Source organism: Neolamprologus brichardi, chromosome 16, assembly GCF_056152115.1.
Source record: "Neolamprologus brichardi isolate AB-2024 chromosome 16, ASM5615211v1, whole genome shotgun sequence".
Classification (NCBI taxonomy): Eukaryota; Metazoa; Chordata; class Actinopteri; order Cichliformes; family Cichlidae; genus Neolamprologus; species Neolamprologus brichardi.
This window is the reverse complement of record NC_142119.1, coordinates 32,556,715-32,580,000: the sequence shown is the minus strand read 5'-3', so window position 1 is coordinate 32,580,000 and position 23,286 is coordinate 32,556,715. Positions and strand designations below refer to the sequence as shown.

The 23,286-nt window shown below is 41.5% G+C and overlaps 1 protein-coding gene across 24 annotated transcripts in view; it reads left to right on the top strand.

Moving 5' to 3' along the window:
• Positions 1 to 22,388, top strand: part of neb (nebulin) — a 69,445-nt gene extending 47,057 nt beyond the window's left edge. For 8 of the 24 annotated variants that reach the window (XM_087829871.1, XM_087829891.1, XM_087829887.1 and 5 more), the window contains 30 exons: positions 307 to 411; positions 876 to 980; positions 1,059 to 1,169; positions 1,278 to 1,388; positions 1,514 to 1,615; positions 1,774 to 1,878; positions 2,400 to 2,489; positions 3,558 to 3,671; positions 4,136 to 4,240; positions 4,769 to 4,873; positions 5,696 to 5,800; positions 7,051 to 7,161; positions 7,862 to 7,972; positions 8,744 to 8,857; positions 10,371 to 10,475; positions 10,569 to 10,673; positions 11,324 to 11,428; positions 11,874 to 11,966; positions 13,170 to 13,262; positions 14,492 to 14,584; positions 16,142 to 16,234; positions 16,543 to 16,635; positions 16,928 to 17,020; positions 17,635 to 17,727; positions 18,201 to 18,308; positions 18,675 to 18,861; positions 19,120 to 19,212; positions 19,993 to 20,133; positions 20,228 to 20,337; positions 21,539 to 22,388. In XM_087829871.1, coding sequence (XP_087685997.1) covers positions 307 to 411; positions 876 to 980; positions 1,059 to 1,169; positions 1,278 to 1,388; positions 1,514 to 1,615; positions 1,774 to 1,878; positions 2,400 to 2,489; positions 3,558 to 3,671; positions 4,136 to 4,240; positions 4,769 to 4,873; positions 5,696 to 5,800; positions 7,051 to 7,161; positions 7,862 to 7,972; positions 8,744 to 8,857; positions 10,371 to 10,475; positions 10,569 to 10,673; positions 11,324 to 11,428; positions 11,874 to 11,966; positions 13,170 to 13,262; positions 14,492 to 14,584; positions 16,142 to 16,234; positions 16,543 to 16,635; positions 16,928 to 17,020; positions 17,635 to 17,727; positions 18,201 to 18,308; positions 18,675 to 18,861; positions 19,120 to 19,212; positions 19,993 to 20,133; positions 20,228 to 20,337; positions 21,539 to 21,712 — 3,273 coding nt within the window. In that variant the 3' untranslated portion in view covers positions 21,713 to 22,388. The remainder of the gene's footprint in view (positions 1 to 306; positions 412 to 875; positions 981 to 1,058; positions 1,170 to 1,277; positions 1,389 to 1,513; positions 1,616 to 1,773; positions 1,879 to 2,399; positions 2,490 to 3,557; positions 3,672 to 4,135; positions 4,241 to 4,768; positions 4,874 to 5,695; positions 5,801 to 7,050; positions 7,162 to 7,861; positions 7,973 to 8,743; positions 8,858 to 10,370; positions 10,476 to 10,568; positions 10,674 to 11,323; positions 11,429 to 11,873; positions 11,967 to 13,169; positions 13,263 to 14,491; positions 14,585 to 16,141; positions 16,235 to 16,542; positions 16,636 to 16,927; positions 17,021 to 17,634; positions 17,728 to 18,200; positions 18,309 to 18,674; positions 18,862 to 19,119; positions 19,213 to 19,992; positions 20,134 to 20,227; positions 20,338 to 21,538) is intronic. The other 16 variants (XM_087829873.1, XM_087829874.1, XM_087829876.1 and 13 more) reach the window with 15 other exon arrangements.
• Positions 22,389 to 23,286: the final 898 nt, after the last annotated feature.

Here is a 23,286-nt window from a genome sequence, read left to right as displayed (position 1 = left end):
GCTAAGGTGACAAGGAGAACCATGGCATTTATCACATTTATTTTCCACTTCTGGATACAATTCAGAAAGTCTGGACTTAGAGAAATGCACCCTGTGTATGACCTTAAATTGAATAAGTCCAAGACAAGCACAGGAGGTGGAAGATCGTACCCTCGCTATAGCCTGTTCCCAAGAATCCTCATGTATTCGAATTCCTAGTTCTCCTTCCCACGTACACTTAAGCTTAACATTAGAGTGGTTACTAAAAGACAGAATAACATGCAGCACTGTTGCTCTCTTTTTTTCACCACCATATTTTACCAACAGGTTGAGTACAAGTACGACAAAGAGATCATGAAGGGCTGCGTGATACCTGTGGTCGATGACAAGCTAACTTTACTGTGCATGAAGAATGCTGAAATGGCCAGTGAGGTAAGTTTCCCTATTCTTTATTAAGATAAGATAAGATAAGACTTTATTGATCCCACAACGGGGAAATTTCTGCGTCACCTCAGCTCAGGTACAGATATCAGAAGGAAATACAAAAATACAAATAAGTACAATCAATGAAAAAAAGTAAGATGATACACTATATACAATGGTAGCATACACAGTATGTGATTATGGATATAGTTGGAAATATGGAAGACATAAACTATATAGCTTGGAAGGTCATGGAAGGTCCATTATGCATGAAGTGGTGACCGTGGATGGTCACAGTGTCCAGTGACTTATGACATCGTGATTGAGGAGTTATAGAGTCTAACTGCTGTTGGGACGAGTGATCTGCGAAGAGACACCATATTTAGTTAAAACTACTAAAGGCCAGATAGTGATGCTTAAGAATGTGATGTTTAATGTCCTAAACTGCTTCTTTTTTCATTTGCCCATCCCAGGTGAAATATAAACAGAAGTATGAGAAGGAAAAGGGACACTACATGCCTGTCATGGACACTCCTCAGATTCTCCATGCCAAGGCTGTGCGTGTTCTCGCCTCAGAGGTAAGAACTGTTCAGCAAAAAATTAACTGTACTATAGGGTATGAGTATGAGTTTTTAACTGTTTTTATTGTTCATCAGAGCAAATACAAGGAGGCCAGTAAGAAGGAAATGCAGTCCGGCTCATTCACCACCCTGTCCGACACTCGTGATACCGCCCACAGCAGGACAGTCAACAAACTTGTCAGCGGGGTATGACTGTCTTACTATTACATGCGTTTCACAAAATGAGCTCAGCCAGCGTGTAACTCTGGACTGTTTGTTTGCAGCTGGGCTTGATGTGCTGTTCTCTCTTTTTAGAAATTGTACAAAGAAAAGTTTGAGAAGGAAAAGGGCAAGTCCATATATAACCACATGATTGTGCCGCCTGATGTGCAGCATGCCATGGACGTGGCCAAAAATCAGAGCAATGTGAGTCATTTCCACAACTGGGCTAAAACAGTTGGGGTAGTTGGACTTGGGGGTTTTCGTAGATGTCTGTGGATGTGGAAGTCAGGTTTACTATATTGCATCTCCAATTTTGCCCAACTGGACAGGTGGCCTACAAGAAAGATGCCAAAGCCAGCCTGCACTACACTACTGTAGTCGACCGTCCTGACATAAAGAAGGCTACGCAGGCTGCTAAACTCATCAGTCAGGTAACCACGAAGCACACTGATACTGACTCACCAGCTCAGTACACGTAAATGTGTTTAAAGGCTCAACTCAAGACAAAAGAAGAGAAAAAAGGAACATCCCTATAGTACTGTAGTTTCTACATGATCACCTGACTCTTGTCGGGTCTTGTGTCCATCAGATTGGCTACCGCGAGAAAGCACGTGAAGAGGCCAGCCGTGGAGGCTCTCTAGCCCACCGCCCAGATATCGCTTTGGCAACTGAGGTGTCCAAGCTGACGAGCCAGGTACACTAAATGAATTTACTCACCTGCCTCATCCAGCCCTGGACAGTCGGGTTCCTTTGCCACTGGGTCGCTACGATTGTCATCTCATAGAAAAGGCTTCCCTTGTTTATTAATTTATTCATTCATTTATTTATTTATTTAGGTGGCAGCCAGTTGGAAAGATCAGCTGCCTGGATTTTAACTGTCAGATCAGCTTCCACGAGCTAATATTAGCAGACTAGTAGTGCTGTGGTAGATGCTTAGCAGCAGTCGTGTTGGCCTAATGACACAACTAGCAGCTCTTCCACTGCGCTTCCTCTGCCATCCTGCATTATAATCCATGTTACTCCATGAAAGTAGATATAGATGTTTAACCATACCATTGTACATGTCCCACCACCATCCTTATACCTGTCCTCCTCTTCCTCCATCCTTCTGTGCTATAACTCTTCTTCTCAACCTTAATCTCTTTCCTCTTCTGTCTACTTCCATAACATCCTAGTCTGTGTGTTCTCATCCCTCCATCTCACTGCGCTTTGTAGGTGGAGGATAAGCCCTCCCTCCATGGAGCAGCTTCCTATGATACCCCCCTGATGCGCCACATTAAGAAAATGAGTGCGGTGACTAGTGATGTAAGGAGGTTTATGCCCTAAAACTGACGGACTGCTGCTGCTTGTCTGTCCTCTCTGTCTCTCTGTCCCCCTTCCTGCTGACCCACAGACTGGCTGAATACAGGGTTCACTGAGCCTTTAAGATAAACATCTGGAACTTTTGAGAAAACATTGATTCACAAATCAAATCTTACAAAGTTCCTATTTGATTTGCTCTTTCTTTTCTTTGCAGTGTCCACCCTCTGCTTTATTTTATATTTCCATAACAAGATGTGCCTCATTGCTAAGCATAGAGAACAGCGTTACTGCATTAGCTGCCTGGCGCTAATACTATGTGTTTATTTAAACTGTCTTTTCACTATTTCCCTTTAAGTCTGTTTGTTTCTGAATGTGACAAAAGGCTTTTCTAAAAATGAACTTGAATTGTTCTTAAAAACATGTGTGTGTCCAGTAGTTCACCGTGCTGTGCTCCATTTTCATCACAATCCTAAGGGGTGGTGTAGGCCCTCCTAAAAGTTTGGAATACGGTTACAGTAGTGAAAAATTAGATATACACATGTTTTTATAGCGCACCTTTTCAAACGTGTTCCTGTGTTCTGTCGTCACTCTAAAGTGGTTTGACCTGTGGAGCCAAACCACACCTGACCTGCGTCCACAACCACACCGCCTTACCTTTTCCATATATATTTAATTATATATGAAGTTCATGTTTGTGTTTATGTGAATTACAGGATGCTTTATTTGCATATGTTTACAGTACAAAGAATCTTGTCTGATCAGTTTGCTCAACTTTAAAGTTAATAAATGCATCAGAATCAGTTTTACATTTGCAACCAATCTATTACACCATAGATCATGCTTTTCATTACTGCTCTACATATTTATGAAAGAAAAAACAAATTAAATACTTAAAATGTGGCGCAGAGCCTGTGCAAAGCTTTTATCTGCGAGGAATCTGAGTCACTAATCAAATCCAAAAACTGTTGTCCTTCAGTTGTTTTTTGCTATGATGGAGACGTCGGCTGATGTTGGTTTCCTCTCAGTCAATACATAAACTAACTTGTACACATGTCCTACGCTAATGAACAGGTGAAGTACAAGGAGAAGTTTGATAAGGAGATGAAAGGAAAGAAACCTCAATATGACCTGAAGGAAAGTAAGATTTACAAGACTCTCAAGGAAGCCAATGTGCTGGCCAGTGAGGTGGGTGCTCTCGTATCTTATCATCACTTCACACCGTTTTTATCATAGGCCAAAAAAATCATTCATTTTTTCCATAGTTGTTATACTTTTGTATAGTTTGTCTGATTGGTTTATCTACGGGAGTAAAGCAACATCTGATTTTGGCATCCTGGTGTTGCCGGAGGTTTCTTCCTGTTAAAAGGGAGTTTTTCCTTCCCACTGTCGCCAAAGTGCTTGCTCATAGGGGGTCATATGATTGTTGGGTTTTTCTCTGTATCTATGAAGCGCCTTGAGGCGACTTTTGTTGTGATTTGGCGCTATATAAATAAAATTGAATTGAATTGAAGTTACTAGAACAGAGACAAACTAAATGTATCCTAGTAATTCTTTACATTTCTGTGAAATTCACCATTTCAAACAAATATCGCCCATTATATATTACCATAGTGTCTAATTAATGTGACTGCTGTCAATATAACACACAGGTGAAGTACAAGGGTGACCTGAAGAAGATCCACAAACCTGTGACCGACATGGCCGAGTCCCTGTCCATGAAGCACATCACGAGCACCAGCAAGCTGTCCAGCGACGTAAGCTACCCGTGTGACTATTAACCTTTAACCCTCTCACATTCCCAAACAGGAAGCTGCAGCGAGCGAGTTTGGTTTCGTTGCACAGTGTGCTGAACTCCGTTTCCATCACCTCACAGTAACAATCGGCAAAATGTAGCAAACTGCTGACCATCTCATGGATTCATGCACTAAGCTCCATCATAAAAGACATCCATCATTCTCTGACCTCATCTGGTAGTGATCTTTACCCATCTCACTTTTGACCTTTGACCCCGAATACTATCACCCTCCATAACCTCTACTTCTTAACATCTTCAGTGACTTTTTCCCCCCGTAGTTCAAAAAAAACTAGTCTTTTATTAATGTTCACTTAACACCAACTTCCTCTTCCTGCCTTTTGTAGATTTATGATTATTTTAACATAACTTTAAAAACCCTTATGTTTAAATGCTATTATGTTTCTTTCCATCATAAAATATGAGGTTTTTCTGCTAAGTAATGATTCGCTGTACTGAGCTGCCTTACTTTACTGGGAATCCCCCATAGTACTGCTACAAGAAGAAATTTGAGGAGAGTAAGGGTCACTACCATATGATTCCCGACACACCCGAACAGCTCCATCACAAGGAGGCTTCTGAACTTCAAAGTAACGTAAGTGGTTCATACTCCCGTGGGGCAACGAGCACTCGACACAGTAAAAAAAAACACTATTGTGGGTTTCAACTGTGTCAGACAGTTTTCCTTCCCACTGTCGCCAAAGTGCTTGCTCACAGGTTAATTGTTGGGTTTTTCTCTGTATGTATATTTTTAGGGTCTACCTTACAATATAAAGCGCCTTGAGGCGACTGTTGCTGTGATTTGGCGCTATATAAATAAGATTGAATTGACCTGAATTGATAATACTTTCTATGTTTATTATACTGTAACCATTTTAATGGGCCGAACAAAGAGGCAGATGTAGAATTGGATATTTATTTATTAACCATTCAGTTTCGGGAAGGCATTTAACAAAAAATGTTTGTTCAATCATTTCTTTGCTGTACCGTAGCAGAGATTTTGCCCACACAACTGTAATTGTGTTAGTTAAAAAAATGCTGTTAAAATTTATATTTTAAAAAAATTAAAAATATAATAAAAACAAAAAATAGTCATTTTGTAATTGTTTATGATATAGCACTTTATATTTGGTATTATAGTTTTCTTTCCAGGGAGTCATTTCTCATATCAAGTCAGTGTTAAATACCTTGATTGCGTAATCAGTCGCAGTGAAGAGCCGTGCAAGCTTTTCTTTTCTGTTCTCATTTACATTAATTACAGTAATTTAACTTGTCTTGAATCTTACTGGATGGATACACCTTACAGCATTTCAGCTTGATTTTCCCAGCGTACAGAAATGAATGGAAACCATGTGATATTCCCACAGTGTTTCTTTCCTTTGCAGACAGTTGAGTATGTTTGTGTGGGTTGTTGCAGGTGAAATACAAGGAGAAGTATGAGAAGGAGAAGGGCAAACCTATGCTGGACTTTGAGACACCCACATATGTGACTGCTAAGGAGGCTCAGCACATGCAGAGTCAGGTAAATAAGCCTTCTGTGTCATGGTTGCGGCTGTGTGCAGGCAGGATGAGGACCCAAACGCAAGCTCACGGAGGCAGGGTTGAACTCAAAACACAGCTTTATTGCTGGACAGAAAAACCATACAAACTAAACTGGAAACTATAACATATTGCACGGAGAAACACACGGCCATGAATGAGGGAGAACGCGACACAGAACTGAGGGAGACGCAGACATAAATACACAGAGGGTTAACGAGGGAAGTGGGAGCACACGGGAAACACAGGTGATGCTGATAATCATAACAAGACAGGGCAGGAGCAAACGCAACACTGACGAGAGACTGTCAAAGTAAAACAGGAAGTACACAGAGGTTCAGACAGGAGGAGAGAGAGCACGGACATAACGGGCTGGGGAAAACATGGAATAAAACACAAGGAGGGGAAACGAGGGCTCACAGATACAGAGGGTAATCAAATAAGGAACATCTTAACAGAACCTAGGAACCACGGCATAAATAAAGAACAAAATACAAAACACACGAAAACCAAGAATACTGGGCCAACATGGCCCAGGACCATGACATCCTGTTCACCTCTGCCAATGAATACGTACAGATGCAGTACGTTTTCCCATTGCAGACCTCTCTTAAAGTCTTTAGTGCCTCCTTAAGTGCTATATTAACCTGTATTGTGTTGCCTCTTGTTGCTAGTTGGATGCAAAGCCATTGTTTATGTTATGCTTACAGAATGATTCTAAAGTATGGAAAACATTTTACAATGCCTTTAGTAACTTTATTACACTAAAAACTGCAATTCAGTAATTTTATAGTCACAAAATGTTTTAAATTGCAGAAAATTCACATCAGTAGCTCTTTACAGTCGTCCTATTGTAATACTGTGGCAGTGTAAAATGCGCTGAAAGGAAACTCACCCGGAAGCTTCTGTATTGTTCACTTAATGCTACGACAGGTTATTTTCCTGTCAAGATGTCAAAGTAAAGTATGTGTTTGGCCTCTTTCCTGGAGCCTGGATTATAGATTTTAACTACAATACGATATCCTAGTGTAGTTGCTTTTTCACAACGAACACCTCTTACATCTCCACACATGCACTCAGACACATTTACAGACATCAGGTATACAGTTATGGGTGCTATCATGAGCAGAATGGTGCAAACAAGAATGAAGGGAGCTGCATTGTGAACCAGCACTGCTCGCATGTGGTTATCTGAGCTCTGTCTGTCCCTTGTGTTATCTCTGTGACCAATAGAAAGACTATAAGAAGGACTTTGAGGAGTACATGAGGGGAAAGAACCTCTCAGGCTTGGAGGTCACCCCCGCCATGATTCATGTCAGACACGCCACCAAAATAGCCAGTGAGGTAACTAAAGGACAACTTACATCTGATGGTGTCTCCTATTTACCTCACCCAAACTTCATAATCGTACTAAGACAACATCACAATCGATCTCTTTTTCTTTTCACCACTTTTTTTAGCCCTTCCCAGTTTGCCTTTTTCAGTATTATTAGTTTATTATTAATTTTTGCATGATTGTCTACAGAATAATAATGACCTACCCATCCTCCGGCCATCATGTGTCTTCCTAGCAGTAAAGTACTCAACTAATATTGAATAGATCTTCATTTTACAGTCCTTCACCAAGTAGTAGCTTACCACCAACTTTATGTGACAAGACTGCATGCATGTAATCATTTGTGTGAAGCAACAGTGGGTGAAATGCTGATGTGAATTCCCATCTTGTTGATTTCTTTGTTGTTTTAATGATGATTTTGTTTCTGCTCTTTCTGATTAAATGTGTTTCAACTTGTTTTTTTATTAGGATCCTGCCAAAATCACCAACGTCTCCAGTTTTCTCTGTAACAATATCACTGATTGTAATGATAATACATAAAAGCAGTGAATGTGTCTCTGCGTAACTTGGAAAGACCTGGTGACTTTGAGCTTTTTAAAGGCAAGCAGCAGAACTTGCCGACTGTATCGTTTGTCCGTCTGTGTGCTTTGGCCTGGCCTGCCTGTGTGCCCTTCTCTGCAGTCTCTCTGTTCTTCTTCCGTCCTGTAGAAAGAGTACAGGAAGGATCTAGAGGAGGGGGTGAAGGGTAAAGGTCTAACTGTACTGGAGGAAACTCCGGAGCTTTTGAGAGCAAGAAATGCCACTCAAATCCTGTGTGAGGTACGACTGACCGAGAGGTGATGCGAACAACATCACGAATGACATCCAACAATCTCGCTCTTCATGAATCCTATCCCCTCTTAACTAAGCTTCACCATTGCACTAAAAGTGAGACTGTTGGGTTCACTCTTCCTCTTGTCCCTGCGTTCTTATGTCACTAATTTCCCATCATTGTATTTTGTGTTTCATGACCATAACCTAACCTTTATCTGCACCCTATTTAATTTTGCCATGATTTTCACTTGAATCCTACAAAAATCAACCTCAGTTGTACCCGAAGCATATCTTCTCTTCTCTTGTTTTTCAAGTCAAACATGCAATGTTGAATTCTTATAGAATTTTAATGACTTTATCTTTTTTCATAAGTGACAAAAACCAGCTTGCACATCTCTTGATTTAATTGTTTCGTTGTTGTCGGTAGTGTTGTTTTTGAAAAGATATACTCTGAGTGCATTTGAGGTTGATTTGTAGATTGCAAGATAAATGTATAATGACTTCATGAACAAACTGAAGAAGTAGAAATAGTCTCTTTTATGTCACGTCTCTAACTGCTGACTGCTGTTGTTTTATTTTCAGTTCTGTGTCAAGCTTCACACTCAGTCTTGTTACCACATCCGTTACGTAGATTCTGCTAACTTTCTCTATTCTCTGACCCCTCGTGATTTCTGGTTTTGCAGCCCTCTTCAGTATGAATGAGTAGAAACCCCGTTTTGTGTTTTTTTTAGAGTAACATTATCATGTGTAAAAATTTGTAACTTTTGGTGTTTACAGAGAGAGTACAAAAAGTCTCTGGAGCAGGAGATCAAGGGCAAGGGAATGCTGGCTTTGGCTACAGACACCCCAGACTTTATGAGAGCCAGGAATGCCACGGAGATCCTCAGTCAGGTCTGAATCTTAAATGTTTTTTGCATCGCTTTCTTGAAGCAGTGATTTCCAGAGTGTGAGCTGCAGGCCCCTGATATAAAATGAAGGTATTATGAATTAATTATTTATGTAAAAGAAAAAAAAGAACTATTTTAGCTCCAGAACACGTGTTATATCTCATCATTAGCAGAGAAAAATGAGATTTAGGATTAAGGTAATTGGATAGTAACAACCAAATTAAAAGAAGACAAAGAAGGAACTATATTTACAACATATTCTGTGTCGATCAGAGTTGTGATTGCAGGTTAAGGTGGACTGAAAAGATTCCAAGAGTAACAAAAGCCGAACATTTCAACTAGACAGAGGCTGTATCCCAATTCAGGGTCTGCAGCCTTAAAGTACGCAGCCTCAACGATCCTCAAGGGCCGCGTACTCAAAGACCACTAAGGCCGGAAGTGCGAGGCTTGTGAAATGGGACGGTCTAGCCTCTGTTGCGCTGCCAGGGTTGCCTAGCAACCATGATACTAAGAGCTGGAAACGTTTCATACAGCTTTGTTTGACAGAAATGAAGGAGAAAATCTTTTGTTCATTTGTTTGTTTGTTTCTACATGAGCTTTGATCATTCTCTGTAAGATTAAGCTCAGCTATTGAACGGCGTATATTTTAAAGTAAAGGCTGTAAAACCAAGTTAGTACAAACGTCACTAATGTCACATAACTTTGGCCAACAGTAATGTTTTTATGTTCTTCGTTAGTAAACATTTGCACATAAATAAGTGACATAATATTCAGTACTTAAAGTTTACTCTTCAGGCGCCCCTCATCCGCCGTTGTTTTTCGGCAAAATTATCCACACCCACCACCGCGCTGTGCATTCTGGGATATGTTGCGCCACGAAGTCTACACCGCCACGTCCTTAAAATTCAGGGAAATTAAGGACGCATTTGAAGGCCGCATTTCGAGCAGCCTTTGAATTGGGACAGCCTTCGTCGCGTCGCGGTGACGTAATCGGCCTTAAAATGCGGCCTTTAAGGCTGCAGACCCTGAATTGGGACACAGCCAGAGTAAGACTGGGCTGATGAGAGCGCTATTTCTTCACACTAGGCTGAGGCTGATTAGGGAAGGGGAGACATGTGGGGAATGAGACACAGGTGAAAAAAGTCAGCACAATGACAACATTGGAAGTAAACTTACATAATGCACAAGGAAAAATCAAACTTTGAGGAAAATGGGAACTAACTAAAAGACAAATGCTAAACATAGAGACAGCACACAGATACAAGGGAACAGTGAAGGAAGTAAACACAAATAACAAAGTCAAAGTAAGAACTTGAGACAGCTCAGGTCAATTTGTATTCACGAACATAAAAACAGGCGTCAAAAACTCAGAACACAAGAACTGGGCTAGAATGGTACAATAAATAAAACTAAAGTTTGGTGAAACTATGAGCACACGTCCGGTGTTAAAAGGAATATCTGTTAATATTTTCCGCTGCGTTTATGATCAGTGCTGACTGGCTGTTTTTCTCTTCCAGTCTAAGTACAAGCAGACCGCTGAGATGGACAGAGCCAGCTACACAACTGTCATCGATACCCCTGACATCATCCACGCTCAGCAGATGAAGAACATCGTCAGCCAGGTAGGTTACTGAACTGACCCAGCCACCACTCTCATCAGGATAAATCATTAGCATATATAAAAACATTCACAAATTGTATTATTATCCAAACAGAAAAAATACAAAGAGGAGGCTGAGAAGACCATGTCTCACTATGTACCAGTCCTGGATACTCCAGAGATGCAGCGAGTCCGCGAGAACCAGAAGAACTTCAGCACTGTAAGTAACACATGAGGAGTTACGCCGCGTCCTGACAGGTCAGCACGTCCTGACTGAGGTTCTTTCAGCATCTTGTGTCTCTATGTGCGTCTTTATAGCTGCTGTAAAATTATATTTTCAGTACTTTATATGTTTGCAGGGGCGCCACCAAGGGGGGGCCACAGGGGGGCCACTAGCCACACTCCAAAATTGGCTCCCCCCTGGCAAGATTGTCCAATGTTGGTAATAATTCTAATAAACATGGGCACAAAAGAGAGGAAGACACCATATATTTACTCATTTAATCCTGTTTAAAACAGATTATTATGGATTTCATAATATTATTTGGTTTTCACAGAGACCTAAGCTAGGCATAATTATTCTTTTCCTTCTATGTTTTTTGCCATATTTTTCAAGTAACCTATATTTAACAACTGCATAATAAAATGGGAAATTCTGTTTTTGCTGTGCTACCCCATTATTTTAGTTGTGGCCCCCACATGGCCACCCCTATAAAAATATTCTGGAGGCGCCTCTGTTTTGTACTGTTTTAATGTTCTACTCCAGTTAAGTTTTGTGCACTGTATCCCTTAATCGGGGATATACGTGAAGACTTGACGTCTTTTTCATTGTGAAACATCTTAACTGCACTTTTGTTTTTCTCCTTGTAGCTTCAATACCAGACTGACCTTAAAAATATAAAGGGCAAAGTGTCTACTGTAAAGGACACTCCTGAAATGCTGCGTGTTAAAGAGAATACAAAGAATTTCAGCTTGGTATCTACTCCGTAATATTTTTTCTTAACTTTTTCTAATATCACATTTTTTACATAATTCTTTGAATTAATTTTTTTGGGTTTGGCGTTCCACATTTTTTAACAAACCTTGATATGCAGCCCTTCTTTATTTAGAGCAAATTATTATTATTTTTTTAACTTTGCAAAACAAGCAGTTTTTAATTTGTGCAACTAACTCTTAACCCTTGGTTCTATACTTTAACCTTTACTTAAAACTCTTAGTGCAGACGTTGTGGTGTGAAACGCTTTGCTCAAAGTGTTGTAATCAGGCAAAATGCGTGTGCTTTATTGTTAAATGTTTGTATAAATGTTTGTCTCATTCTGTGTGTTTTTGTTGACGTGTGCTCCCAAAGGTGCAAGATAAGTAAATTAGCGCTCGGTGACGCTAACCACTCATTTATGCTTTCATTCCTCGTCCGTGTAAGATTAAATACAAAGAGGATTTGGGAGGAGGAACAGCTTTGCCCGAGACCCCTGAGATGGAGAGGGTTAAACGCAACCAGCGCAACGTTAGCACGGTACTCAACAGAGTGACCCTGCCCTTCCTCATTACTCCTCAGCCACTCCTCCCTCCATATTTCCTCCTCCTCTAGCATAAAAGAATAAAACCAGACCTGCCATCACATCTAATCTCTTCAAATAATAATTATATATTCAACTGTTTTTGTTTTTTGCAGAAACCTGTTTTTCATTCTAATTATTTAATTGTTTAGATTTATTAAAGGATCTTTTTGGAGCCCAGAAAATCCCTAGAGGCTAAGAACTAGATGACCAAAAGTATGTGGAGACTTTATTGTGCCTTTGTTTGGAACTGTTAGTTCACATTTGTTCATTTTAGAGCAGCGGTCCCCAACCCCCGGGCCTCGGACCGGTACCGGTCCATAAGTCGTTTGGTACTGAGCCGCGAGAGTTGAGGCTCAGGTCTGAAATGTGTGGTTTTCAGGGTTTTTATCGGTTTTCAGCGTTGTTTTGTTATTGTTTTTATCGTTAACTCAGTTTTCCTTGGTCTTTTCACGTGTGTTATGAATAAATCTTCTTTTTTTCGGTACCGGTACTAGTTTTATTTTGTTGTATTTATCCTGAAAATATTGTCGGGCATAAACCGGTCCGTGGCGCAAAAAAGGTTGGGCACCGCTGGTTTAGAGGACTTAACAGACTTGAGTACATGAAAAAAAGCCTTTTATATTTGGACCCTGACAGAACCCAGACCTCATCATGCAGGCTCAGCGTTTGAACTTATTAAGAGTCTTGTGGCTGATGTGGAGCAAATCCCTGCAAACACATGACTGTCCATGCTTTTAAAATGCAGTCTCAACAAAACACGGTTGTATTATTTGTGTATCCACATACTTTTGGTGATATAGTGTAAACAGATGGTGTTACCACTCTGAAATAATTAGAATCTTATCGTCCACAGGGGACTGTGAGGGCTCTCATAATAACACATAATTAATTTCATCTGAACCTTGAAGTGATAAACTAAACTAAGCATCACCCACATGCACCTGCGTCTGAAACCCGATATGATCAGTAACCTTTTCATTTCAGTTGTTCTGAAGTCAACACCTGAAACGTGTGCGTTCATTGTTAAATGTTTGTGTAGATGTTTGTCTCATTCTGTGTGCTTTTGTTGACGTGTGCTCCCAAAGGTGCAAGATAAGTAAATTAGCGCTCGGTGAGGCTAACCACTCGTTTATGCTTTCATTCCTCGTCCGTGTAAGATTAAGTACAAAGAGGATTTGGGAGGAGGAACAGCATTGCCCGAGACCCCTGAGATGGAGAGGGTTAAACGCAACCAGCGCAACGTTAGCACGGTACTCAACAGAGTGACCCTGCCCTTCCTCATTACTCCTCAGCCACTCCTCCCTCCATATTTCCTCCTCCTCTAGCATCAAAGAATAAAACCAGACCTGCCATCACATCTAATCTCTTCAAATAATAATTATATATTCAACTGTTTTTGTTTTTTGCAGAAACCTGTTTTTCATTCTAATTATTTAATTGTTCAGATTTATTAAAGGATCTTTTTGGAGCCCAGAAAAATCCCTAGATGCTAAGAACTAGATGACCAAAAGTATGTGGAGACTTTATTGTGCCTTTGTTTGGAACTGTTAGTTCACATTTGTTCATTTTAGAGCAGCGGTCCCCAACCCCCGGGCCTCGGACCGGTACCGGTCCGTGAGTCGTTTGGTACCGGGCCGCGAGAGTTGAGGCTCAGGTCTGAAATGTGTGGTTTTCAGGGTTTTTATTGGTTTTCAGCGTTATTTTGTTATTGTTTTTATCGTTTACTCGGTTTTCCTGGGTCTTTTTTCACGTGTGTTATGAATAAATCTTATTTTTTTCGGTACCGGTACTAGTTTTATTTTGTTGTATTTATCCGCGACACCTTAAAGGCCGGTCCGTGAAAATATTGTCGGGCATAAACTGGTCTGTGGCGCAAAAAAGGTTGTGGACCGCTGGTTTAGAGGACTTAACAGACTTGAGTACATGAAAAAAAACCTTTTATATTTGGACCCTGACAGAACCCAGACCTCATCATGCAGGCTCAGCGTTTGAACTTATTAAGAGTCTTGTGGCTGATGTGGAGCAAATCCCTGCAAACACATGACTGTCCATGCTTTTAAAATGCAGTCTCAACAAAACACGGTTGTATTATTTGTGTATCCACATACTTTTGGTGATATAGTGTAAACAGATGGTGTTTCCACTGTGAAATAATTAGAATCTCATCGTCCACAGGGGACTGTGAGGGCTCTCATAATAACACATAATTAATTTCATCTGAACCTTGAAGTGATAAACTAAACTAAGCATCACCCACATGCACCTGCGTCTGAAAACCGATATGATCAGTAACCTTTTCATTTCAGTTGTTCTGAAGTCAACACCTGAAACGTGTGCGTTCTTTGTTAAATGTTTGTATAGATGTTTGTCTCATTCTGTGTGCTTTTGTTGACGTGTGCTCCCAAAGGTGCAAGATAAGTAAATTAGCGCTCGGTGAGGCTAACCACTCATTTATGCTTTCATTCCTCGTCCGTGTAAGATTAAGTACAAAGAGGATTTGGGAGGAGGAACAGCTTTGCCCGAGACCCCTGAGATGGAGAGGGTTAAACGCAACCAGCGCAACGTTAGCACGGTACTCAACAGAGTGACCCTGCCCTTCCTCATTACTCCTCAGCCACTCCTCCCTCCATATTTCCTCCTCCTCTAGCATCAAAGAATAAAACCAGACCTGCCATCACATCTAATCTCTTCAAATAATGAGTTTACATTCAACTTTCTTTTTACAGATATCTGTCCTCGTGCTAATATTTCATTTTTTATAAATTATTAGAGGACTTTTTCTTGTTTCCACTGTAAAATAATTCACAGTTTATCATCCACAGGGGACTTTTAGAGCTTGCATAATAACTCATTGTTAATTTCATGTGAACCCTGAAGTAATAAACTAAACTAAACATCACTCACGCTGAAAACAACCTGCATATTTTTTAGGGGTGCAACGATACACAAAATTCACGGTTCGGTTCAATACTTTGGTGTCACGGTTCGATATTTTTTCGATACAAAAAAAAAATGTTCATGCCTTTTTAATTTGTCATTTATTAAAATTATAAATATATATTTTAACTCAAACGTGCAGTTTTTAAATTTAATGTTGCTGAAACAACAAAGTAATAAAAAAATAAATCTATCTGATTGAGGAATCACTCATCTTTGGAAAAGAGAGTTTATTACAGAGAAATGTCTCTTTCCAAAATAAAAGCTATACTATACGCTTCTTCTGGGCTATATTCTCAGCAGCATATTAAACATATCAGGTCCCCATAAGGAGAATCATGTGCTAACGGCTGTCTAAATGACTCGGGTAAAGTTTGTAGCATGCGTGCTTGTTGTTTTTGTCTGCTTCCACTTGTCTTTGCACTAGGATGATGTCGGAGTAAATGTGCAGTCATATTCGTTGTGTTCCCACTAGTGCTGTCAGCGTAAATCTCCTTGAAATGACGTTAACGCCACAACATGGCAAATCTCCGTTCACGAGCTACCGAGGATCACCCCGTGGGTGGGGCTGGACGGCCAACACGTTAACGAGCTAACTGCGCTAACGCACTAGTTCCCACCCATGTAATTGAGCATTGCGTGGCACATCCGACATACTGTTTTACTTTTGTCCATGACGCGCTTACCTTCAGGGTCATATGTCACATGAAAACCAAAATAGTTCCAAACGCCAGATCTGAATGAGGGTGGGGGAGGTTCAATTTGCCATGTTGCAACAGCTTAGCTTCTGTCTCGCTAGCTTGCCCTGCGCTCAGTGAATCTGCGTTCGACTACTCCGCCTAGGCTGCACTGTCGAGCGCAGATCCACTGAGCGCTCAACACAGACAGCACCGTCAGAAGGAAAGTTGATAAAATAAATTTTGTATTGTTCGATACATATGCGTACCGAACAGAAAGCACTGTATCGAACGGTTCAATATCGATACCAGTATTGTTGCACCCCTAATATTTTTACATTAGTCCCTTTAAATATACATAAATATGTCTGGAAATCAGTATGATCAGTAACCTCTAATTTCAGGTGTTCATGTTGTTTTTATGAATAGCTGCCTGTGTATGTGTCTACAGTACATACTGTGCTTTTGTTTGTCACCGTCTGATTTTGCACCTGTGTAACTTATGCAATGGGCAGATACAGTACAAGGACTCTGTGGGTCAAGGCACAGCCATACCAGATCTGCCTGAGGTGAAGCGGGTCCGAGAAACCCAGAAGAATATCAGCCTGGTAGAGGAAAAAGACTGCAGTGACCCTAATATGACTTCCTTATAATAACTCCCCCCAAACGCCCTCTGAAACTTTACCTTTCCTGTATTTAGCGCTGGTTTTCCCCTCCTACATCCTAACCATGCTCCATACGTCATTTCCTTTTACGAGACAAAAATACCCTCCCTTTCCTTATTACTCCGCTTTGGAATTTTTCTGTCTTTTTTAAATTTTTTTGAAATTCCTTCCTTCCCTCCTAAATTTAAAACTAATCATCTTTTGAGTGTGTTACAACAATAATTGACTTTTTTGTGCTGTTTTATTCAAAGCATCAATACAAAGAAGGCGTGGGAGGAGGCACATCAATATCAGAGACGCCAGAAATGGAGAGAGTTAAACGCAATCAGCAAAATATTAGCACGGTACTCCACTGCAGTGAACCCCTAGTCTCCGATTTGCATCCGTTCATCCCTCCACCTCAAACAGTGCCATAACAATTCTCCTTAGCCTCCAGTAGATCTTCCCAGTAGTTGTTGTGTGTGTCTAACATAAACCTGCTTCTTTATTTTTTTAGGGAACGATGTGTGTTTAATCTCATGTTCTGTCTCTGCTGTGATTTTGTGGCTTTTTGTCTGCGTGTTCTTCTGTTATTGATCTGTTACTTACTTTTTTTTGTACTTTCTCTGCACGAATCCCCAAATTTTATTTGGTTAGATAAAATACAAGGACTCTCTGGGTCGAGGAACAGCTATACCGGATCTCCCTGAAGTGAAGCGAGTCAAAGAAACCCAGAAGCACATCAGCTCGGTAGTGGAACCGAACCACGTTTGCTCCTAACTGTGAACAGTAGAGTCCTATAATAATGCCTATCATACACTTCCCCCTTCCTCATCATCTCTTGCTCATCTCATCAAGCTCCATCCAGGGCCCAGACTGCCCATCCATCTAATTTACACCCTTGCCTTTTTCTCTTTATTACTTTAATCATCAGTCTCCTAAACTGAATAAAATCTTTTTGGCCTGTGAGTCTACTATCTTCTAACCTGCAGCTCATCTTTCTTCACATTAAGCTGCTGTGTGCTGCTCTTAATTTCCACTTCACAGCTAAATCTCCTGCTAAAGCATTAGGATGTTTGTCTCCACGTACAGCAGAGATCCTGGCTGCTCAGCAGGAGCTACCAGGATGGATCACTCTATAGGACCAATTTCTCAGACGCTGCTTGAATATACTGATACATACCAAAATAATATACCAAAAAAAATGCCACCAACTAAAGAAATGACCTCTCTGAGTTTAATCAATCTCGGATATTTCCAGAAAACTCCTCCTTGTCTATGAAAGCAGTCCTATAGGTGTACGTGGTCTGTATGCGTTTGAGTTTCTGATTGGCCCCTCGGGGTGCTGTGCTTCTGCCCTGTAGGTGTTGTATAAAGACAGTTCAGCCAAAGGAACTCCTGTGGTGTTTACTCCAGAGATGGAGCGGGTGAAAAGGAACCAAGAAAACATTAGCTCGGTACCTTTCAGAACCTGTAGAACATGTTCTGCTGAAGAAATGTTCTACTCCTACCTCTTTTTAACCCTTCTCTAACTCTGATGTGTCCCCCTGGCTCTTGTTAATCGTATTAATTCACCTGACTGCACTCTCTCTCTCTTTTTTTAAATATGTTTAATACCTCCAGCTGTGGTGTGCCTGTGCACATCATCACTGCTAATCTCTCCTGCTGTTTTCCCACTTGATCTTATTCCTTTCGGTCTTCCACTGAAGATTGGAAAAATATCTTTATTTCCTTTTAATAATTTGCCCACTCCCTGCTAATTCATCCCAGTAGTGCCATAGCTCATCCCTGCCAGCAGCTGCCTGTGTTCTCTTGGCATTAAGTCTCTCTGACCACACCTCTTGTGCTGTGGATGCTAACGGCTATTGAATGATGGTTTGGGAGTGTGAAATATTTTAGATCCTTACTGCTTTTGATCTGTCACTTCTAGGTTCTGTACTCTGACAGCTTCCGCAAGCAGGTCCAGGGCAAAGCCGCCTTTGTTCTGGACACACCTGAGATGAGGCGCGTCAGGGAGACTCAGCGTATCATTTCTGGGGTAAGTTTTTGTGCTTGTTTGATTAATTTCTGTTCTAAGTGGAAAAGTGCTTTCGTTGTTACTTGACTACTTGAAGAGTAAGGCTTCAGTACTCTTTGACACCTCATCATCTCAAAATGATTCAAAACAAGAATCTGGTCACAAGTCTTAAACAATGTTGCTACACAAAGACAAACTAAAATTAGAATTGATTCAATAATGGAGAAATAATGGATTTGGTATAGAGAAAAAAGACAGACAACACATTTTAGTATTTTAAGTCGTTAAAGTGGAGGCTGGCATCGATGCCAGTTTGGTTGGCTCGTGCGAAATGGGTCCATCCACCCTGCAGCTTCACTTACCGTGTTTCGTATTTGTGCACGTCAGGTGAGATATCACGAGGACTTTGAGAAGAGCAAGGGCAGCTTCACTCCCACCACCACTGATCTTGTGACAGAGCGCGTGAAGAAGAACACGCAGGACTTCAGCGACATCAGCTACCGTGGCATCCAGAGGCGCGTGGTGGAGATGGAGAGGAGACGTGCCATAGAGCACGACCAGGAGACCATCACTGGTAACGACAACAGCAAGCTCTGAGCTTTAGGAGTTGTTAGCGTGTTAGCAAAAAATAAATAAAACTGAAAGACAAAATACCTCAAAATTACATTCTGGAGAAAAAAAAGAAAAGGTCAGACTATCTTTGAATTTAAAGCCTTTAAAGGCTAAGTTTGGAAAGACTTAGCATGTATGTATAATAAGCTTTATTCAGCAGACATACGTGAAGCTAAACTGTAATACAGACTGTTATCGGCTGATCTATTCATCTCCTCAGATCTGCGTGTGTGGCGCACAAACCCCGGCTCTGTGTTTGACTACGACCCCGCTGAGGACAACATCCAGTCCAGGAGTCTGCACATGATGTCAGGTGAATGAAATTCTAGAGGATTGATTCAGAGAGCCAAAGCTTTAGTTATGCTCCTGATGGATTTATTCAAAGTTATCATTAAATGTCAGGGAATTCAATTCAATTCAATTCAATTTTATTTATATAGCGCCAAATCACAACAAAAGTCGCCTCAAGGCGCTTCATAGATACAGAGAAAAACCCAACAATCATATGACCCCCTATGAGCAGCACTTTGGCGACAGTGGGAAGGAAAAACTCCCTTTTAACAGGAAGAAACCTCCGGCAGAACCAGGCTCAGGGAGGGGCGGGGCCATCTGCTGCGACCGGTTGGGGTGAGAGAAGGAAGACAGGATAAAAGACATGCTGTGGAAGAGAGACAGAGGTTAATAACAGATATGATTCAATGCAGAGAGGTCTGTTAATACATAGTGAGTGAGAAAGGTGACTGGAAAGGAAAAACTCAATGCATCATGGGAATCCCCCGGCAGCCTACGTCTATTGCAGCATAACTAAGGGAGGATTCAGGGTCACCTGGTCCAGCCCTAACTATATGCTTTAGCAAAAAGGAAAGTTTGAAGCCTAATCTTAAAAGTAGAGATAGTGTCTGTCTCCCGAATCCAAACTGGAAGCTGGTTCCACAGAAGAGGGGCCTGAAAACTGAAGGCTCTGCCAGCTTCCAGGGAAGCTAAGTGATTGGCAAAGGATAATGTATTGCTTCTCGTGTGTGAAGCAGGTGTGTCACTGATAGTTAAATAAATAATACGCATTTGAAATAATGTCTTAATGCCGTTCTGACAGTACAAGCTCAGCGTCGCAGCAAGGAGCACTCCCGCTCCACCAGCGCTTTGAGCGGCGTGGCCGATGAGAAGTCTGAGGTGTCCCAGGATGCTGACCACCACATGTCCCTCTACAGCAATGGCTTCATGGCCTCCTCTATTGGTAACCCTCATCAGACTAAACAGCAACAAATACACTTGAGAGTGAAGAATAATTTCCCCTCTACTTAATCTGTTTGTTATTTTAACATCTTCAGGCTACCAGCATGCTACTGTGAAGACCGTGGAGCTGCAGCAGAGGTCATCTTCAGTGGCCACCCAGCAGACCACAGTCTCTTCCATTCCCTCACACCCCTCTACTACCGGGGTTAGTAACATATATTTATATTGTATGTACACTCCATTCGCTTTACGTGGTTTAACTTTTCTCCTGTGGGGAGTGATGCTACAGGTTAACGGAAAAATGCTGCATTAACTCAGTGATGCTTGGTGTAGTCAGGTAAAGCAGGTTTGAAACGTTCAGTGAGATTATCATTATTTTAGTCAGTGTTGGGGAGTAACGGAATACATGTACCGCCGTTACGTATTTAAAATACAAAATATGAGTAACTGTATTCCGTTACAGTTACCGTTTAAAAAGGTGGTATTTAGAATACAGTTACTTTGTTGAAATAAATGGATTACACGGCGGTACTTCCCTGTTTCATATTGTGGCGGGTCAGGACTGTTTGGGTTTTGTTTGACAGCTACGTTCTGCTGTTCCAGGCGGCAGCGTTATGGTTGCCATGGTTACAGGGCGACACGCTCTCTCTGCGTGTTTCCTGGGTGAGAGAGCGCCTGTTGTTGTTGTTATGCTAAGCTAATAGGCAGAATGCTACAGGTATAGCTCTAAAGAATGTAGCATCATGGGCAGTGTAGTCCGTGCTGCAGGGAGAATGGACTGCCATACACGTTATGTGTCTGTGAGCGAGGGAGGAGAAAAAGGAAAAGTACGAGCTGTCATCGAGCAAAAACGGGAGCTGGAAGCATGTAAATATAATAATAACCACTGCAGCCAAGAAGAGTGCCTGACGAGCCCAGTTGTAAGTAAGCTATTAAGACTCGACTGTACACCGTGTTCGTGTTTTCCTCTGAAACAATAAGTTCCGTTGGAGCAGCCTTTCAACGCCTCTCTCTGTCTCTGCTAGCAAAGTTGACCCAGACAACAAAGTAAAGCTAGTTTTCAGCTACGAGCCCGACACAGAACCCACCGTATTAGCCAGAGGTCCCTTTACTACGGTTCGGAGCTGCGGACCTTCAGTAACAGTAATAAATCACATTCATGTAGTTGTAAACAGCATGATAATATATTAAGTAATCCAAAGTATTCAGAATACGTTACTCTCATTGAGTAACGTAACGGAATACGTTACAGAATACATTTTGGGGCATGTATTCTGTAATCTGTAATGGAATACATTTTAAAAGTAACCTTCCCAACACTGATTTTAGTACATCAGCTACATTATTTTATGGCCTGAAGAAAAGAAGCTGAATTTAAAATGTGTGTTTCCATCTCTTTCCATCAGAAAACCGTGCGTGCCATGTATGACTACACCGCAGCCGACAGCGACGAGGTGTCCTTCAAGGACGGCGACGTCATCGTCAACGTGCAGTCCATCGACGAAGGCTGGATGTACGGTACTGTTCAGCGTACCGGCAAGACCGGCATGCTGCCAGCCAACTACGTTGAAGCAATCTAAAGACAGAGCCCGCCCACGGTCCCTCCGTAGTGGGCGAGATGCATCCACAGGGCAAACTCATCGGTCTACCTGTGATCACAACTGTGGCTTAGTGCAATGTGTAGCTTGTAGTGTCTGTACTTGTATTTTACTTGTGATTCTCGTGGAGTCTGTCATCATTAATATGCTGCTGCCCCCGCTCCCTGTGGATGTGATATCAGCTTCATGCCATGACCCATATAAATAGATCTGATTATACATAATGTGCCTACTACGAATGACAACGCGTGTTAGATTGTTTTAACTATTCTGTTCCCGTCCTGGAAAAGCGAGGCTAACACACAAACTGGCCCTTTGATTTTGTACATTTCAAACATTTCATTTACGTTATTTATCGTTTTTTTGTCCAACGTATTTTCTCTGAAACGCAACGGGCTCGAAAAGTTTCATGTAACCCTTTTAACGGAGAGTCCATGTAGAGAAAATATGAACGTTAGAAAGGAGTAAGTCACCATCTACCTCCTCCATGATGAAATCATGAGAAGCTCTCTGCGCCAAGCCTCAGTTTTCCCTCCTTTATAACGAAGGCTGGCCACTAGTAAAATGTGTGTTTTGTTTCTCCCGATTATTTAGATCCTGGCTAAAGCACGTCCTCTACCTTCAATCAGTAGCTAATAAAGCACACCAAGTTCCTGCACCACTCTGCCTCCTCCTCTTCATTTACTACAGTTTTGACTTGGGGCATCTTCTTCTATACATTTCACTCATTTTTTTCTTTCAGACTCTTTCATTAGATCGCTGCTAAAAACTCTTTTCACTGCACCAGTCGAACAGTAATAATAATAATGGATTGCATTTATAAAGCGCTTTTCGGGGCCCTCAAAGCGCTTTACAATACCACTATTCATTCACTCTCACATTCACACACTGGTGGAGGCAGCTACAGTTGTAGCCACAGCTGCCCTGGGGCAGACTGACAGAAGCGAGGCTGCCATATCGCACCATCGGCCCCTCTGGCTAACACCAGTAGGCGGCAGGTGAAGTGTTTTGCCCAAGGACACAACGACCGAGACTGTCCGAGCCGGGGCTTGAACCGGCAACCTTCCGATTACAAGACGAACACCCAACTCTTGAGCCACGATCGCCCAAGCAGAAGTTCCCCGAGCCAAATACAAAACAGTCTAGACACGAGCCCTTCTCAATTATCGGTTCTTACATCCTTCATTCTTTTCCTCACTTCCTCCTCTTGCATTAATCCCTCCCTCTGAGGAGGTGGCAGGCCGAAAAGACGGGGGAGGAATTGGGGAAATGACTAAATGAGACGTGTTTGCTTTGGAGCAGGAATTTTAGATTAAATATTTGTGTGGTTACAGCTTCATCATGTCCATTGTTTCCTTGTTGCCTATTACAGCTGTGCTTTATTATCTCAGATGAGGATGTGTTAATAACAGAGCTAATTTCACAGTTTGTTTGTGTTTTTTAAATCCTACACACTTCACCTTGGAGCTGAAAGCTTGATCATCAGTCTGTTGATCATATTAAAAACTCAAGATGTATGAATACAAAGCAATAGCTTCTTGGTTTGTATGTTCCAG